The sequence below is a fragment of the Paroedura picta genome, chromosome 6, assembly GCF_049243985.1.
Source record: "Paroedura picta isolate Pp20150507F chromosome 6, Ppicta_v3.0, whole genome shotgun sequence".
Lineage (NCBI taxonomy): Eukaryota > Metazoa > Chordata > Lepidosauria > Squamata > Gekkonidae > Paroedura > Paroedura picta.
Window position 1 is genome coordinate 75,787,095 of NC_135374.1, and position 18,354 is coordinate 75,805,448.

The window sequence follows — 18,354 nt, forward strand, 5'->3', positions numbered from 1 at the left end:
ATTAGGCTATGCCTAATATTTTGGAGAAGAAGGTAGATGCTCAGCCAAGTAATGTCTAAATCCTTTCTCAGTCTGGCTTTTGTCCTGTGTATGGCACCACCTTGGTCACTCTGATCTTGGTCACTCTGGTCTACTGATGCACGAATACATCTGGATCTCCCAGTGGCTTTCAATTAAATCAACCATGGTATCCTTCTGGATTGTCTGGTAGGAATATTTTAGTGGTGCGAAAGAATCTGGGGATTGCATGAGAATGCAGGTAAGCATTAACATGAGATGTTAAACCGTGCAGAAATTACACTGTAGGGTAATTACATAGTAATAGTAATAGTACATATTTGACATAGTAACATAGACTGCTATTGCCCAGTTTTTATCCCTTTACGAAAACATCATTCTGAAATATTTAATTACATTATGCCATGTTACCTATGTCAAAAGGTCATTATGCAGACCATTCTACAAAGGCCCATGATGCAGAATGTGAATGTTCAGACATCTGCTGATTTTGCCCACTTGAAGGATGGCAACTGCGGAAGACTATTCAGATGAGCAAAGCCATCATGGTGGGGCATAGGGGAGAAACAATCATGCAGATATGAAGGACCCAGGCCATGAGGGCCTTTGAATGCGATATGATGCCCAATTTCTTGAACTGAGCCAGGTAGCTGATAGTCAGCCAGTGGAGTGATTGCAGAATCAAAGTGATGAGCTCCTGATAGTAACCAAGCTGTGGCGTTCAGCATCTGGAGTCTCCAAGTTAACTTTGAGGGGAGACCTATGTTAAAAAATAAAAGATTTGCCATTGTAAACAGTTATATGTTTCTAAAGCCACTGAAATAACTGATTAGAACTGCATTATGAGTGATTTTGTAGGCTAGAGGCTATGCTTCAACCAATCTGTTCCTTTTAGGGTACCATAAGATACAATTTGTTTTTAGTCAAAAAGATACCACACAGTTACATCATTGGCTCTGATGGATATAGAAGGGTGTAACAGTTTAGAGCTATGATATAACAGAGCTTACTTTCAGTTGACTCAGAAACCTCAGGAGCATGGCTGTCCTTTCTTAACCTGTGCTGGAGAAAGCTGGATGGAATCTAAACAAAATGGAAACGTTGTCTGGCAATCTTTGATCCCTGGGTATGATAATTCATATTATGAGATCACTGTACAACAGTCACATTCATAATATGGATACACTGTTGGAGCCCATCCCTGGACTGCTTCTGGTCTCTACTTTCAGTCCATATTTGGATTCCATCATCTATGTTTGATTTTGGGGCAACAGATTTATCTGAATTGACAGCCACTCTCTGTTCATTCTTTTGTAAAGCCCAAGGATGTCGAATGCACAGTGATCTATATACAAGTACCATCGAAAAACATCTGCTGCTACTGTAGAAAGATATAAGCCACCTTGACATGTAAAGTAGATACTGAGATCATATAATCCCCAGGTTCTGCACTGGTTGCAGTTAACTTCTGGGTGTAATTCAAGGTACGAGGTAAAGGTTAAAACCTTTAAATCCCTAATTGAGGGAACCCTGTTCCCCATGTGACCCTCTCATTCATTGATACCAACAAAGAAGTATCTGTTCAAAATCTCTAAGACAGACATTATCTATTAAGACAGAGGTCAGTGTTTTTAATTGTAAGCTACCTGGGACAGGACTAGCCAAGAAATATTGTAAATAAATACATTTTATAATTGAAGTGCACTGGACCAACAGATCCAACATAACAAAGTCATTGTGCATAACGTAAGTTAACAATTTAACATTACTGGTAACGGAAATGCTGAAAATAATGCAAAAAGTTTCTGCAGCCCATTGTTGGGAGTCCTTTATTAGGTGAAGCTTGTGAGATGTCACTGTTGCTGTTTAAGTACACACAGAAATGTCCTGTGCAATTGTGATAGTGCCACTGGCATAGATCTGTGTACAGTTCTCACCTGGGTTACTGGTAAGTGTTCAGCTCTATCATTTCTAGGTATCATTTCCAAGAAACTCTTTAGCATGATAAATACCTTAACATACAGGTTCTTCTACCATATCGCCCAGCCTTCCAATACAACTTATATGTGATTGATTAATGCTAAAGATTTGGCAGATGTTAAAGACATGTGATGATTTTTGTAATGTTGCGTTGTGGTGTACATTGTTCGGATTCTGACATTATTTTTTTTAGAAACGTTTAAACCTCCGTTATCAAATAATTCCTTTATGTTACCTTCCGATGTCTAATTTCCACGAGCTGCTCCCTGCCCAAAAGTGTCCGCCTGCCCGGTAAGCGCCCCCCACCCCTTCCCTCCCCCGCCCTGGCTGAGCAAGTGCACGGGAGGAGTCGCCGCCGCCGCCGCCTGCGGGGCGTGGCCAGGCAGCCGAGCGCACTGGGCCGGGTCAGTGGGAGGGTGGCAGCGGCGGTGGGCGAGTCCCCTCCGCTCCCTTGTCAGTGGGCTGCGAGGGAGGACGCGGAGGCGGAGGGAAGCCCCCAGTGCCGCTGCCGGGCATGCGCGGCGCCCCAGGAACATGGCGGAGGAGGCGGCGGCGGCGGCGGCGTGAATCCAGGCGACGCGAGCAGCTGACAGACACGCGAGCCGCGCCGCCAGCGCGCTGAAGGACCGTCGGCCGCCTTGGCAGCCCTCCCTGCCCCTTCGGTGAGTGCCGCCGGCTCCTGCGGGGACGGTCTGCGCAGCGCTACCGACGGAGGAACGGAGGGAGGGAAGGAGCCCGTCCCGCCCGCCGGCCGGCCGATTTTGTCCATGAGGAGGAGGAGGAGGAGGAGGAGGAAGAAAAGGAGGCAAAGCCGGCGCCACCACCGCCCGCCTGCCTCCTCCTGGCTGCGGCGCCTGGCGGGTCCGGCGCTCTGCAGGGGAAGCGGCGCTGGCGGGCCAGGGGCGGAGGAGAGCGCGTGTCGGTAGGGACGGGGCGGCTGGTCCGCAGCCTCGCTGGCCCTCTCGGAGGCGGGGAAGCGGCTCGGCCTTCTGCACCCGCCCTCGGGTTTGGGGCTCGCGCGCGCTCTCTCTCTGGAGGGGAGGGGGTGGGGTCGCAGTTAGAGTGAGCAGCTCGCCCGGGAGGGGGTCTTCGCGCTTCCCCTCCCTCTCCTGAACACCTTTTAGTGATCAAAAGGCGGAGGGAGGGAGGGGGGACACGCATTCCTCTTTGGGGAGAGGCAGCAGGGACGGAGGAGGTGGGGGATCCGGGGAAGGGCGCTAATCTTGTGTCTTAGCCAGGGGGCATGGCAGGTCTCTCTCTCTCTCACTTTCCTGCTCTCTCCGGAAAGCCCCCAAGGAGTAGGCTAGGCTAGGCAGAGAGCAGCAAGTACTGGATGGGGTAGGGATGGAGACGCCGGCTATGGATGCAGGCAAGCCTTGCTTAAAAAAATGAGCAGAGGCTTTGCAGCTGGTTGCTGTTAGCCGAAACGGCGGCAACCTCAAGAAACCCCTCTATGTGCTGCTGACCCTTGTGTAACTTTAGCACAAGTAGAAGAACTTGCCAAGGTTTGCAAGGAACTAAGAGGGTAAGCCTTAAAGGTGTTCACAGGGCTCTTCACTTTGAAATAAATTTGCCTTCCCTTCATGGAGTCTTTGCATGCCGCCTACCCCCATCACTCTTCTTGGTTTGGGGGAGGAGGGGTGGCGGTGGTATGTTTCTGAAGTCTCTGACAGGAGCACAGAGAAAGACACACCTCCTTGAGCTGTGTCTTCCCGCAGGCTGAATGTTCCCCTCCCTCTTTCTTCCTTAACAGCCGCAAGAGAACTGGTGGCGCCTAAAATTCACTTGCTTTGGGACCGGTTGCAGCTGTCAATCTAGGGCAGGCGCCTTCAGCCCGGCAGATGGGCAGTTGAGACGGAGACCAGCTTTGCATCTCCTCTCCAACAAATCTTTTAACAGGCTAGGATGTTGCCCAGCTCCTTTTCTTTACAATTCAAGTCAGCAGGGTATGACCCAAAGTGTGCTAATAATGGGTGACATACATTTAACAGATGCAGTGCAGTGAGTACCTCACTTTTTCAAGCCAGCACAGTAGATTTCAGCAAATGTAGAAATTTCCCTCAATTATAAACACCTTTACTTAGAAGAGATATATAGGTTTTACTTAATTAATATTAACAGCTGTAATTGTATATTTACTTGCCTGGTGATGAAAAGTGCCGTCATGTCACAGCAGACTTAGGGCTGTAGGGTTTTCAAGGCAAAATATGTTTAAAGGTGGTTTGCCATTGCCTGATTTTGTGTCATGGCCCTGGTATTCCTTGGAGGTCTCCCATCCAAATACTGGCCAGGGCCAGCCCTGCTTATCTTCTGATGAGATCAGGCTAGCCAGACCTATTCAGGTCAGGTGGCAAGTTTCAGTGAATAAAGGGGACTACTTTCTGAGTAACTCCTATTGACTATTACAACAGTGCAGACACTGAGTTCAGTGGTATTTGTTTCTACTTAAGTGTGTTTAGTATTGCAACCCCAGTTACTTACTAAATGACCAAGTATTTAGTATTACAAACCTAGTTATTTCAGCAACTTAGCGCTGGTGCAACCTTTTGTAGAATTGATGGTTTGAAAACTTCGGATATGGATGAAAACAAAATATTAGTTGTTTTTGAGAGGGTTAGAGCACTATGAGTGATCAGTTAATTCAGATTTCTCATTTGAATACAGCTTTACAGTATAATCCTAAATGGAAGTCACTTGTTGAATTCAGTGGATTTAGACAAGTGTAATTGTTTAAGGCAGTCTTTTTCAAGCATTTGACCGTTGAGGAACTCCTGAAATATTTTTCATGCTTTGAGGAACCCCAGAAGTGGTGACATGCCCCTTCAGTGAAGTGAGTGCGGAAGTGAAATGTAATCAATCTATCAATCATTTACTGTTTCCATTGTGGAGAAAGAGACTAGGCCTGTAGAACAACGGGGGTAGTGGGCTTCAGTGACCATCAAGTGATGGCAGCAGCCGTACAATCTTCAGCTCTCTGGTAATCCCAAAGTTCCCCAGAACTCTGGTTGGAAATCCCTTCTCTAAGGGGAACATTTTCCAAAGTGGATGTTATAAAATGATTTTAAAGGGCACACGTTATTGTGTTTATTCAATTCCATACATGACACAGTCGAGAAATTGATAGGATATCTTGATTTCAGCAGTGATTTAGGCTCATAATTTTTTTCATGGATTGTATCTAAATAAATAGAAATAAACACTGAGGGACTAACATGCAGAAATTATTTGACAGATATGTACTTTGCAGAGAGACACAGTTTTCGATACTATGTGCTTTAGACAAAGTTCAAAATTACATTTTAGCTTTGATGCTGTGAAATGTTATGGATTAGCCACTGCCTATGGCTCAGCAAATTGCAGTACAGATTGCCTCATGGTAGTAATTAAGTAGAACCTTAATTTATATAGCTGTGTTTCATGCTCAGTTTAACTTCAGTAATAAAAAGCACTTTCTTGTGTGTTCCCTTTCCAAATAGATTCAGGTGGGTAGCCGTGTTGGTCTAAAGCAGCAGAATAAAGTTTGAATCCAGGGACACCTTTAAGACCAACAAAGTTTTATTTGGGTTATACGTTTTCAGATACAATGACACAGCAATTACCAGTTCAGACATAAAAGTAGAAGGTGAGCAGTAAATTAGCACACAGCATAATGAAGATGTTTAATATTCAAGAACCAAACAGGAATAACAATCTCAGTTTATATTATGGCCATTTGTTTGGAATAATTATGGGGGAAAATATAGTGAAGGAAATTCAACGTAGTGAAGGAAACATTGTGAAAGAAATTCAAGAACCAAACAGAATAACAAGCTTAGTTTATATGGTGACCATTTGTTTGCAGTTAATTATGGGGGGAAACAGTGAAATAAATAAATAAGCTTATTACAAAATAAAGGGTTCTTCGTTCTTGTTTGTTTATTCTTATATAGGATCCAACCAGAATCCTATATAGATATGTCCTGTTTTCAACCAGAATCCTATCTAGATATGTCCTGTTTTCAAATAGAAATTTTCCTCAATGATTGTCCTTTGAACGTAAATATCATGAATATCCAGACTGTGAAATTCAACCTCTGTTGAATAATATAGCATATATATCGGTCTTTGGCTCTTCAATATGGGGATGCTAGTAATACCAACTGCTCCCAAATTATTATTTTGTAATAATTTTAGTAACATTTATAGTTGCCTTGGGATAGGTTTTTTATTTCTCTCTTTGTATTCACTACAAACCATCCCACTTTTCAATATTTGGTAATAAGCTGTCTGATTTCCTATATATCCTCATTCTAAACATGGTCATTCTGATCCATAAATGTGCAGGCATGCCAGTGATGAGCATAATTGTTAGAAAGCATGAGTTTCCTTGTTCACTGGGTGTAGACCTATTGCTGCATTCATAATAAATAAGGTAAAGGTAAAGGTGCAAGCACCAGGTCATGTCTGACCCTTGGGGTGACGTCCTCTAGCATTTTCATGACAGACTCAATACGGGGTGGTTTGCCAGTGCCATCATAATAAATAGTCACCTGTTGTTTCAGTGTCATTTCACTGGAAATGGAAGAAGCCAGACTGTGTGGAAATTATTTAACCCCCCCACACACACACCCTTCTCTCCATGACACTTGTGTCTTGGAAGGTGATGGCCCCCCCCCCCCCCGCTCAGTGCCTTTGTGCCTTCACTTTCTCTGTACCCTATTGCTCTATACAGACCTTGCTGTCTCAATAAGATTCACCATAGGTATATATGAGAGAGATTCACCATAAGGCAAATCCAATTTGGTCATGTTAATACCAGTTGTTTAGAGCACCAGCATGTCCAAACAGGTAACAGTATCTGTCGACACTTATTTGCCAAAGTGGCCACCTCTTAAAGACACAGAACTATTATGGAGATTTCTTGTGACACTTATGTGATGTGTCTTATCCATCAGTAATATTGAAGCCCCAGTCTCTGGTTTATAGGAAATAAAATTTAATATACTTCCATTCACAGGAAGTATGCTTTGTATAATTCCACTTGTAAAATGTACAGAGAAAGCAGATTCCATTTCAAATATAGGTAATATATAGGTAATCATAGTTGCACACAGCCCATTCCTGTGTTCGGCTGGGCATATTGGAGCAAGCTGCCAATAAAGTGCTATACAAGAAGTGGAGAAACATGGATTTAGTGGAGCTACAAGGGTGTACTTTTATCAAGATATATGTTTATTAAATGGTTTTCCTCTGTCTTGTGAATCCAGAAGGAATTACCAGCTTCAGAGTACAGTTGTGCAGAAATTAAACCCTATCCCACCTTCTTTGTGTTCGGAAGGAAGGAAAGTAAAGTTGCCTCTGCTTTCTATTAATTTTAAGTAGTATTCTGCACAGTATTGGAAATATCAAATTCCTTAGCATTAAGTCATGTGACATTATCAGCTACAGATTTCAGCATAGCACTCTGTGTAGTGAAGAATCCAGCTTAATTAAACTAGCATGAGTATCATTACATTCTAGGAGATGTTAAGGTTAAAAATTAAACTTTGCCTTTATTCATTAATAATGACTGTGATGCCGGTTGCTGCTTATGTATAGATTAATATATTTTTCTTTGAAAACTGTGTCCATTGTACATTTAGCTAGACTAGAATAATTATCCTGAAGGAATATTTGTGAGGCTTTAACACTGTTGAATCTCTCGGTAGCTGTTCCTTCTTTACAAAAAAGTCAGTTATGCTACTTCTTCGTCACTCTTCTCTCTTATAAAAAATCAGATAGGTGCAGAAAATCCTGTGATATTTTAGAAATCCTTTGACCCAAAACATAACTAAATGTTTACCATTTTTATTTGTATTGATTGATGGGAAAGCTGAACTTTGGCTTTCCTCCCCTATAGAATTTAGTGAGAATTAAATGTGCTTATTTTATTGTAGATTGTACTATTAAAGTCTGGAGACAGTTAAGCCATCAGGATAAGATTCCTTACGGTAACATTTTAAAATAAAACACAACCCTTACAGTGCCTTTTTTAATTAATTGAATTCAGTACAAGTCCTGTAACTCTTGATTAGGACTAACCTGTGAATCATGACAGTGTGTGGGAAATGTATATTTAAAAGTGAGTCAGTTCTTATATAACACTTATGTTCCATTCTTATATGTGGCTCACATCCAGACTTTTTGCTTAGGTGTAGCAATATCAAGTGCTTCCAGCTTCCCAGACAGAAATATACAAAACATTTTTTCTTTTTAGGATCATTCTTCAAATTTCCTGGTGAAAAATTGGGACTCTTAGGAAGCCCTGGGAAAATTCTATGAAATAGTTTCGTTTTGGGAATAAATAAAACGTTTTAAATATGTTAGTTCATTCATGTACAGTGAAATTTTTTTCTGTAGAGGAACTGCAGCATATAATAAGATAATATAATTAGACTACACATTTCTGGATTTCTCCCCCTGTGCTCTGCTTTCTCTCTGATAAAAATAACATCTTTTATGTGGCTTCATAATTTCTAGAAATTTTGCATTTTGAGAGAGAAAATATAAAATATAGAATAGTAGATTGTTTTAGTTGTACCAGTCTGTATTCTGAAGTAGTCTGTATTTTTAGTTCTAAGTTCCAAAAACTACTCTCTCATTACTTTAGAACTTTTATGCACCTAAGAGTTGGTGAATACCTTAAATTGCTCAGGCTCATTTTTCTGATTATCAAAATCATCTAGTTTATTATTTTAAAAATCATCCAGTTTATTATTTTAAAACTGAAGCATAAAACAACGGATATTATAATTCTGAATGCTTCTTCAACAGATAATTTGTTTACGTTCCTAGTATGTAACTAATCAGTTACACTTACAACTGAATATTTTGATAGATTAAATGCCATTGTTTATCAGCCTAGTAAAACGTGTATCAAACTGAACTATAACTCTGGGAGTAAATTTTAGTCACATTGAGATTCTTGCATCTAAAAAGCAGATGTGTAATGTATTAATGGTTTTAGAGGCAAAGGGTTTTAGCGTAGTCAGTAAGATAGTACTCGTTAATTTTAGTTTAAGATAGTAAATGTTTGATGGTACTAGTCAGTAAAATGGCTCTTATTAGTTTTGGTTGATTAATTGCAAAATTTATATCTTTATAAATCTCTTATTGCAGTGGGCAGGATGCAGGGTTAATTTTCCTATGTACAATTTAGAATAATTTTGCTCACAGAACTGCAAAACTGGAGCACTTTGATCTATTAACTGCAGTTTTTAAAAGTGAGAGTCTAGAATAGGTTCCTTACTTATATATTCACTATGGTTTTAATGATAATTAGAAAGCATTTAGATTGAATACAACACTTTTATATACTTCTAATATGTTTTAAATACATTACTTAGTTTTAAATTATCCTGTAATTCTACAGAATACTTCATCTGTTGAGAGTTTTTTTTTTTTTGCTTCTAGTCAGTATCCTTGTTGTCTTTTAGTACTTTGAATTCTAGTCCCCACTTAGTACATTTGAGAGGGTGGAGTGGCAGCCTATTGATGAGCTGGTGAAGAAAACAGCAACCCAATCAACAGTGTAATTCTTTATTACACTATATAGATTAAACTGCAGACTATGTTTCTGGTCTGCGTTTAAGGGCGGCTTTATACATTATTTTCCCCATGCTTGACAAGGTGGATTATTGGTGTGTGCTTTATGGTGCAGGTGTTTGGTTTGCCATGATACATAATAGGTAAACCATGTTTGCTGTAGCTTCTCCATCTATAAATTAAAACTGGACTTCTCAAAATCCCAATCATTGCATGAGCCTCAGAACAATATAGTGTGAACTGCCTATCACCCACCTGTATATTACATGGCTTTGTTAAGAGACAGCTGTGTATCTCTAAAACTATGCAGACTTCTGAAACACTGGAATTCTTTTTATGTTTCTAACAAGCACTCTAGTGGCAAAGGGATGATTATCACTGCAGGCCCGGAATCTTTATTACAGGAGCAAGTGCAATCTGGTGGTTAGAACAGCCACAAAAAGATAACACTCACTGCTTTAAACATGCACACTGTTTAAAGTAATCTGCACATAAAGGTGGCCACTTAGACTCAACATCAGCTTTCACTGTTTATTGCACACGGATGGCAGGAATGTGTTTGACTTCGGCAGCTATTTGTAATGTTCCAGACTTGCTTTCATTTTGGTTTATATGTTGGAGGTCATATAAATGGGAAATGTGCTTAGATATTACTTGTTTTTACTTTTTATAGCACTATTGGCCATTCTTTTAATATGTTCAAGGTATATGTGCAGAAATTCATCCAACTTTTCTTTTACTGCTTAGTATATGACTCATAGAATCTTAGAGTTCAGACAGTATTACTCTAGGGAGCTGCATAACGAAGCATCCAGTGTTTACATTACAGATACATTTTCCCCTGAAGTTCTGAACTATAAAATTTTTATAATTTCTTAGCAAAAAATTACAATATAAAGCTACTGCTTTGATAACTATGCATAGCTGTTTAACAGTGGTAACTAATATGAAAATATTTATGACATTTAGTATGTTCAGAAGTCAGGTTTAAAAACTATTTATTTTATGACAATAACATTATACAAATAGATGTACAAAAACCAATGTTAATTTATTCAGCTGCATATAACCTGTTTTTGCATCAATATTTATAATGTAAAATGCCAAATCTGTGCTTAACTATGTCAGAGTTACATTACTACTTTCCATCTCTATGGATCTGGCTAATTTTGATATATGTTCTTGGTACATGGTTTAGCTGCCTCCTTGCAGACCACTTTAATAGAGAAGGTTATAGTTTAGAGGTTTACACTGAAGAAAAACGGATTTCATTTTCATCCTATAATTTCCCCCTTTTTAATTTGATGTCAAATACATTGCAAATATGTCATTGGAAAGTAAAGGTTTTTCAAATCAAAAAATTAATCAGTGTTAACTAATAAGAGTAATTGTTTGGTTTAGCATACATTGTTTTATTTTTCTTGTCATATTAAATAAGTCAAATTGCTAAGTTCTAAGTTGTAGCCTAATCTGTCTAGTCTAGTAATACATAACTGAGGAATTAGAGCTGTGCACAGACTTCCACATAGGTAATAGACTTCCACTTCCCTTTGTATCTTTTCGGATGTTCTTGTATAGTTTTGACACATTAAGGCTTAAGTAGAGCCCTTCTCAATTAGAGCAAATTCCCATGTAGACCTGTTTTCTATAGTGATCGATCAGATAACTAAAAAGCCCCACAGTAGAGCACAAAAGCCAGATGCTCCTCTTATCATTGCTTTCGAGCAACTGGCAATGAGGGGTTTCATGGAAGCTTTGCTTAGTTGTTATGACCTATGGATTTATATTGTAAAGAAATTTTGTGTTGTGAAATTTGGAAAAACAATGTTCCCTTTCCTAATGTAGCCTATTTCCTGTGTCACTATGGAAAGTAAGGTGAGCCTGAAGTAGTGGCATTTGATGTGAAAAAAACCACCAACCTAGCCTACTACTGCTTTATTCTCAGCTATATATGTGTATAATCTTGTGCTAGGAAATTACCAGCATTAATCAGGAAGGCAAGGGCAATAATTCAAGAGCTACCAAAAGCTAACAGTGAAACTTGGCAAACTAGCATATTCACAGCTACTTAATTTTTTATTTTCTGCAGGTTTGAGAAATGAATAAAAACAACTAGCATATTCGCTACTACTTAAATTTTTATTTTCTGTAAGTTTGAGGAATGAATAAAAACTTTCCAGCATTACTACTTTGAGGTATGCTGCTACAACTATTTTGACAAAGCTGATGGAAATGTTTATGAACTTGGTTATAAAATAAGGTGACCAGATTGTCTCACTTTTGGAGGGACATCTGGGGGTACCTGGCAAATTGTACTTATGTTGAAATTTAAAATATATATATTACAATACTATTTTTGCATTGGATGAAACTTTTGTTGCTCCATATAGACTAAACTTTTAATCAAGAACCCCCCCCCCCGGTCAATGGTGTCCCGCTTTACTAATGTTAAAACCTGGTCACCTTATTATAAAATGCAAAACAGTGTGGGCTAGAGTAGAAAAACTGTAGCAAAGTAAGTCATACTTCCTTTACTGTGGGGCGTTAACCATAGTTGGTTTTTAAAACACACTTTTTAAAAGTGTGCCAGCTGGTGTAGTGGCTAAGAGCTGCTGCTTCTAATCTGGTGAGCCTGGTGATCTGGGTTTGATTCCCTGCTCTCCCACATGCAGCCAGCTGGGTGACCTTGGGCTTGCCACAGCATTGATAAAGCTGTTGTGACTGAGCAGCAATATCTGGGCTCTCTCAGCCTCACTTACCCCACAGTATGTCTGTTGTGAGGAGAAGAAAGGAAAGGTGATTGTAAATTACTTTGGGACTCCTGGTAGAAAAAAGGGAATATAAAAACAACTCTTCCTCTTCTTCTTCTGAATTAACCAACTTGCTGGCAGTGTCCTTAAGAATTCATAATTGTGTGCACTAGTCAATAATCACATCTGCAAACTAAAGCAAACTGTTTTTGTATGGTAACAGTTTAATATTTATTTCTATATTCATTTGTACAAAATAATTATATATGTATTCTTTTCTATGAAAATATACATAACATCACATTTTAAGAAATATGATATATTGTCAGGACATAAGCATATGGCATTGTAATTCGTTGTTCTAGTTAGTCATAAAAATATGTATACTACCTTGTATATATATAAAGTAATAATTTTTACCGTTGCCAGCAAAACACTTAACAGGCCTTTTTTAGATTTCTGGAGTTTACAAAGCTTAATTTTGTTGCTGCAATTAAATGGGCTCCATAAGCTTGATGTAAAACATTCATAATGCAAAAAGAGATTTTAATAAACAACATATATTTGAATAATAGGAATTAAGATCAATAACCTAACTTTAATATTTAGAATAGAATATCTATGCCCAAGATATGGTATTAAGTTTCATAGTGTTTGCTTTCAAATAAATGTCTCTTGTGGCTGAGATGTAGATATTCATCGTTGTCACTGTGCAGACTCACATCTGGGATCTGTGCAGGTGCAGACCTGCTACAATAGAAGCTTCCAAAGCTTTCCAACCCCCTAGTGGGAGCTCTTCCCTTGAACGGGCCTTCCTGCCAAAATGGTCACTATAGGAGAAAACATCTCATCTGAGTCCTTTTTCTTCCAAAATGTCCAGCTTCTGCTGTTCTTTTCTCTTTCTGACTGAATAATTTCCTTTGAGTTAGAGATCTTGGCAAGTACACAGCCATGAAGCCGAAATGGCCCCAAAGATGTTGTTTAAGAAGTGTATCTGCTATGGTACCTAATGGTTAAATGTATAAAATTCCTTCTGGCTGGCATATCTCAGTGAAGGGAATAATTTGTTTGCTTGCACATTTTACAAGAAGTTCTCTCCAAATGATAGACCTTAGGCCTAAAAGTAGGATCGAGTCTTGGCCTTTAGGCCAAGGTGTCCCTTTGGGACAAGACTTTGACAGAAACAGGTGGCCACCACCTATCTTGCTGCTTACAGTTCCGGCTTGGGCCAGTTCTTTATATCAAAAAGCTCATACTTCTTACTGAAAAATCCAGGTCAATTTCCAAATAGATACCTTCATTCAAGAATAAAGGATAAAAGATGTTAGGCTGATCCCCAGTCAAAGAGCCACAGGCCAAGAGCTCTTTGGCTCTCACCCTTTGGTTCACACCAAAGACTTGCACCCCTGATGAGGAGGCTTTGAGTTCACAGAGTGACAGCCCAGCTCAGGGCAGGGGGTTGCAATCCCTCTGCTGTACTCCACCTCCAGGCACCCACTTCCTCCATCAGTCACAAGCAAAAGCACTCAACAGAAACCACTCTCTGGTGGGCTATAAAACATTCACTTACCCACAGATACTGTCCTCTTACACAGAAGCCCCATAAGAAGCAAAAAAGAAAGAGCAATCTTTACCTTGCCAGCAACTCTTTACATGTTCCTTTCTTCCTTCCCAGCTGACTCAGTTCAGAGGAAACAGGCCTGCAAAGATTGTGTCCACCAAAGTCCATCAGTGTCTTCTTGATGCCAGTTTTCTTGTTTGGGTCCAACACTGAAAGATAGGGGAGGCCCACTCGGAGTTCAAGCCATGGAGGACTGTACTAGGAGCAAATATTAAGGGTGATTGATTCCCTCAAAACTGACATGTCTTCATGACCTCTTAAAGCTGCAGAGTCTTCTGTACTTGCAGGCCAAACTATGGCAGAATCCCACTTCCCTGGAAGGCAGGGTCTGTGTCCAGGTTTAAGAAGGGTGGCCCTATGTTTGTTTTTCTCTTACTCAAGGTTTAGTTCTCTGGTTGTGGAAACCAACATCTACAATAATAAAAAGGCAACATCTCCTTTAGCCTCTGTAGGGAGGGCTACATATTAAATAGTTTGGGTAGAAATTGTAGTTCTCCATCTGTTACTCAGAATAACTAACAGTCCATTATGGTTTGCCATTGCTATGGGAACAGATGTCATTCTTTTTGAAGTCCCTCTCTGATGAAAATGTTGGCTAAAGGGCAGGAGGCTGAAGCCATTAAACTCTCCAAATCAATAATACAGAGTATGTAATAGATTCTGCTGGTAGGGGCATGGTTTCCTCTGTGGAACTGAGATGCCATGCTTGACTGTAGACAGCTGCTCCTCCCAACCACACCAAAAGGAAGCTTGAAGATAATTCTTTTGAATGTGATAACCCTCTTTAGCACAGAAACAGACAGTGCTCTTGAGCATATTTACACAAGGACCATTTATGCACTGGAGGTTTCATGTCAGGCTGCAGGCTGGAATTTTATTCATGGCAGGTTGCCCCGTCTCTTCCTGCACCCACATGGGGGAGCATTTGGCCCAGTGGGCCTCATCCGCCCCTAATTTGTACTCCTGCACAAAAGCTGTGGCAGTGAAGTTCCCAGTGCGTAAATGGTCAAGCAGGTGCAATACATGGTCTGTTGGTCTGATTTCTGTCCCTCCAGCTATTTATAGTCTCAGGTACACGTCATCATTCCACAGGTAGAGTTTTTATTGTCCCCATGGCTAGTACCAGCGGAGTCAATCCTACAAGCTTAGTATATTTTACAGTAGCAGCATTAGAACAAATATTCCAAGCAAAGGCCTAATGGTAGATCTCAGTCTCCCCAGCTATTTGGGTAACACTAGTAGGTGTGGAAGTGGACAATTCAGCATTATTATTGGCTAGACTATTCATATGGCTGGTGTGGTCAGGAAGGAGCATTGCAAATTGGTGTTGCACACACACACAAATCTGACATTTTCAGGCTTTGGAATCACCCACAAATGTCACAATACAAAATGTTCTTGCTTCTGATCTCCAGCAGCAAAGGACCCTCATTCTTTGAGGGATAAATTCCAGCTTTTGTGGAACAGCATGTTTACACGTTGACAGCCTTCCCCTAAATTGTCCAGATTATTTGCAAATTACACAAGAGCAAATCTTACTGCCATCAGTTTTCTTCTTTCTGGCTCAGAAAGCCATGGTTCCATAGTCAGCATTCTAGCACACTGTCAGTACATCCATCTAGCTCCAGCAGTTGATCTAATTTTATGCAGCAACATTCTCCTGGCATCAGTCCATCTCACAGTTTGGGAGATTTTCCTGAACATTTATCTTTTCTAATGTTGGATGTTATGGTAGAGGTCAAGAACCCCATTGTTTGAAAACCCTGTTCTGTGAAATGGATTAGGTTTGCCTACTGGACTACAGAAAAATGCCTGCAGCTTATCTTGTAGTCTCTCTCAAAGATCATTTGGTGGCTATACCCACTTCTCATGAGGGATTAATGGCACATCTCTATATCCACACCCCATAACTGAGCATTTCATCAAGGGAAATATAGTACCACCTCTGGTGCCCTCATCCCTCAGTGGAGCCTCTCATTCTCTCCAAACCATGGCTAAACCATTTGAACCCTTACAGCTTGCTCCTTAGCTCACATGTCTGTTGTGGCTGCATTTTTAGTATCTACCTCTTCTGCTAAATGAGTGAGTGAACTGGCTGCCTGCTGCCATGATCCTTCTTTTATAAATTTGTATCTTGGCATTCTGATAAATTGATCCTGGGGAATAGGTTGGCTTTTTTTGTTGTCTCCTATTTTCTCATCAACCAACTTGCCTGCATTTCTCTTACTCTGAGGATGACAAAGAAAGAATATTGCTTGTAGAGCACTGTTGTTTTGTTTAGAAAGGACTCAATTTGGTTATTCACCACAAGCTGTGCCCTAGTGGTATTATACTTTCTCTGGCAATGACTCAAGTGTGAGTCTTGAGGAAACAGGTGTACTCCCCTCCTGTCTGGTGATTATTTTGCTATTAAGGCTAGTTGGAGAATGTCTTGGACCATTTATGCACTGGGAACTTCACTGCCCCAGCTCCCGTTCAGGAGCACAAATTGGGGGCGGATGTGGTGCACCAGACCAAATGCTCCCCCATGTGGGTGCAAGAAGAGGTGGGGCAATCTGCCACAGCTAAAACTCCAGCCTGCAGCTCGGCATGAAACCTCCAGTGCATAAACAGTCTTGTAGAGTTTTGGAAGCTTCTGCCATGGTAGGCCTGTGCAAATTGCAATAGATCATTTGACGAATGTCAATTACAGGTAAGTGCAATTCTGTTTTCATTTTCAACTTTAGATGGGTTTAAGGGGTTTTTTTTTGGGGGGGGGGGAGGTTTGGTCCTAGTTTTAGTTTAGCTAAATTTGTGTGATTCTTTATAAAATATTTGTATTTGACCTAATTCGTTGTCTTGCTGCTCCACAGGAAACTTGTGCTAAATTGAAGAGCAAAGTGTTCATACAGAATTTATGTTTTTGTTGTGAAAAACACTGTACCATGGGGAAAACAACAGCTAAAGGTAAACTTATTAAAAATAGTTAAATAAGGATTTTTTAAAAAAACGTTAGGACAATGCAGGATGTCTAGGGAAAACCCCAAACCTTAGATCCTAGGAGAATGATATAGGCGTAGCAGCTGGAGATGCTGATAGTGGGAAGGGTCATATAAGATTCCTTCTTCTAGGCTGACAACCAAGAAGAATGGATAGGCAAGTAAGGTAGGCAGCTTGGGGTTCTTCTGTATCAGTATATATTGCCCAGCTAGTTGTAGATTGGAGTATATCTGTAATTGGAACAATACAAACAAAACTGCTTATACTGCCTTAATTTTGTATCTATTAGTTTATTATTGGTTCAGGATTCAGTTCATGGAACTAAGTCTATGTGCTTCCTTCTCTGACCCTTCCCTCCAACTCTGGTAGAATTATACAACTGACTGGGGGGATGTCTTCATTTATTTGAATTGCTAGCATTTTAATGGTTCAGGGTCAGGAAAATTCTACATTCAGACCTATATAGATCACCAGCCTGTTGGAGTTGGCTGAGTGCAACACCCCATGGGGAGTATCATCACCTAAACAGTCCCTCAGATATGCTGGGTTCAGGCCACATATGTCTTCAAAGGTTAAAACCATAACCTTGAATGACATTCCATATACAATTGGGAGTCAGTGCAGTTGTCATAAGACTTGTCAAATATGGGCCCTCCAGGGTGTTCTCATGAGGACCCTTGCTGCCACTGAAGTTTCCAGATCAGGGTCAAGGATAGGCCTAGTGTGTAGTTATTTTGAATACAACTGTAGAAGCTGTTTAATTATAGTTCTTAAAGAGAGCTCAGACTGTTACTAAGAAGGTGGAAAGGAATTTTAAAAAGTCATTAGTTTCATACTAAAATAATAGATTTGTACAATATATCTTTCAGTTTTTAATGTTTACCTCAGTTGTGGCCCATTATAGGTAGGAAACATTTCCCTCCTAAGTTCTTAACATTGCCTTTTTGTCCTCTGGGCCACAGTTAGCGAAGTCAGTTGGGCCACAGTTAGTTAGATCTGCTTTTGACCTTCAAGGCCCTCAGCAATCCACATATCTGAGGGACTACCTATTGCCTTATGCCCCCTGGAGGGCTGTTTGTGGGTGAAAATCTGTTGGTGCTTTCCGGCACAAGGGATGTGTGTGTGGCCTCAACCAGGGCCAGGACCTTCTCAGTTCTGGCCCTGGCCTGGTGGAATAAGTTCTCAGAAGAGCTGAGGGCCCTGCAAGAGCTTTTTCAGTTCTGCAGGGACTGCAAGATGGAGCTCTTCCGCCAGGTATTTGGTTGAGGCCAGAGCAATTAAAATCTTTGGGCCCTCCTCACCATAGCTGTAATATCATACTATCTCCCTGCTTATTTGCTGAGGCATGGGATAAGGCGGGGGTCTGTTGAGTTTGGGTGGTGGGTGGGGGCTCGGGGATTGGATTGCTGACACTGTTGTTGGGAGTTTTATATATTTTATATA

General features: G+C 40.5%; 1 protein-coding gene across 10 annotated transcripts in view; it reads left to right on the plus strand.

The window, feature by feature from the left end:
• The first annotated feature begins 2,401 nt into the window (after positions 1–2,401).
• Positions 2,402–18,354, plus strand: part of SCML2 (Scm polycomb group protein like 2) — a 70,892-nt gene continuing 54,939 nt past the window's right edge. For 3 of the 10 annotated variants that reach the window (XM_077343131.1, XM_077343132.1, XM_077343136.1), the window contains exons 1-2: positions 2,403–2,660; positions 16,785–16,878. In XM_077343131.1, coding sequence (XP_077199246.1) covers positions 16,857–16,878 — 22 coding nt within the window. In that variant the 5' untranslated portion in view covers positions 2,403–2,660; positions 16,785–16,856. Of the gene's footprint in view, positions 2,661–11,650; positions 11,757–16,784; positions 16,879–18,354 lie in introns of all 10 variants that reach the window. The other 7 variants (XM_077343138.1, XM_077343137.1, XM_077343139.1 and 4 more) reach the window with 5 other exon arrangements.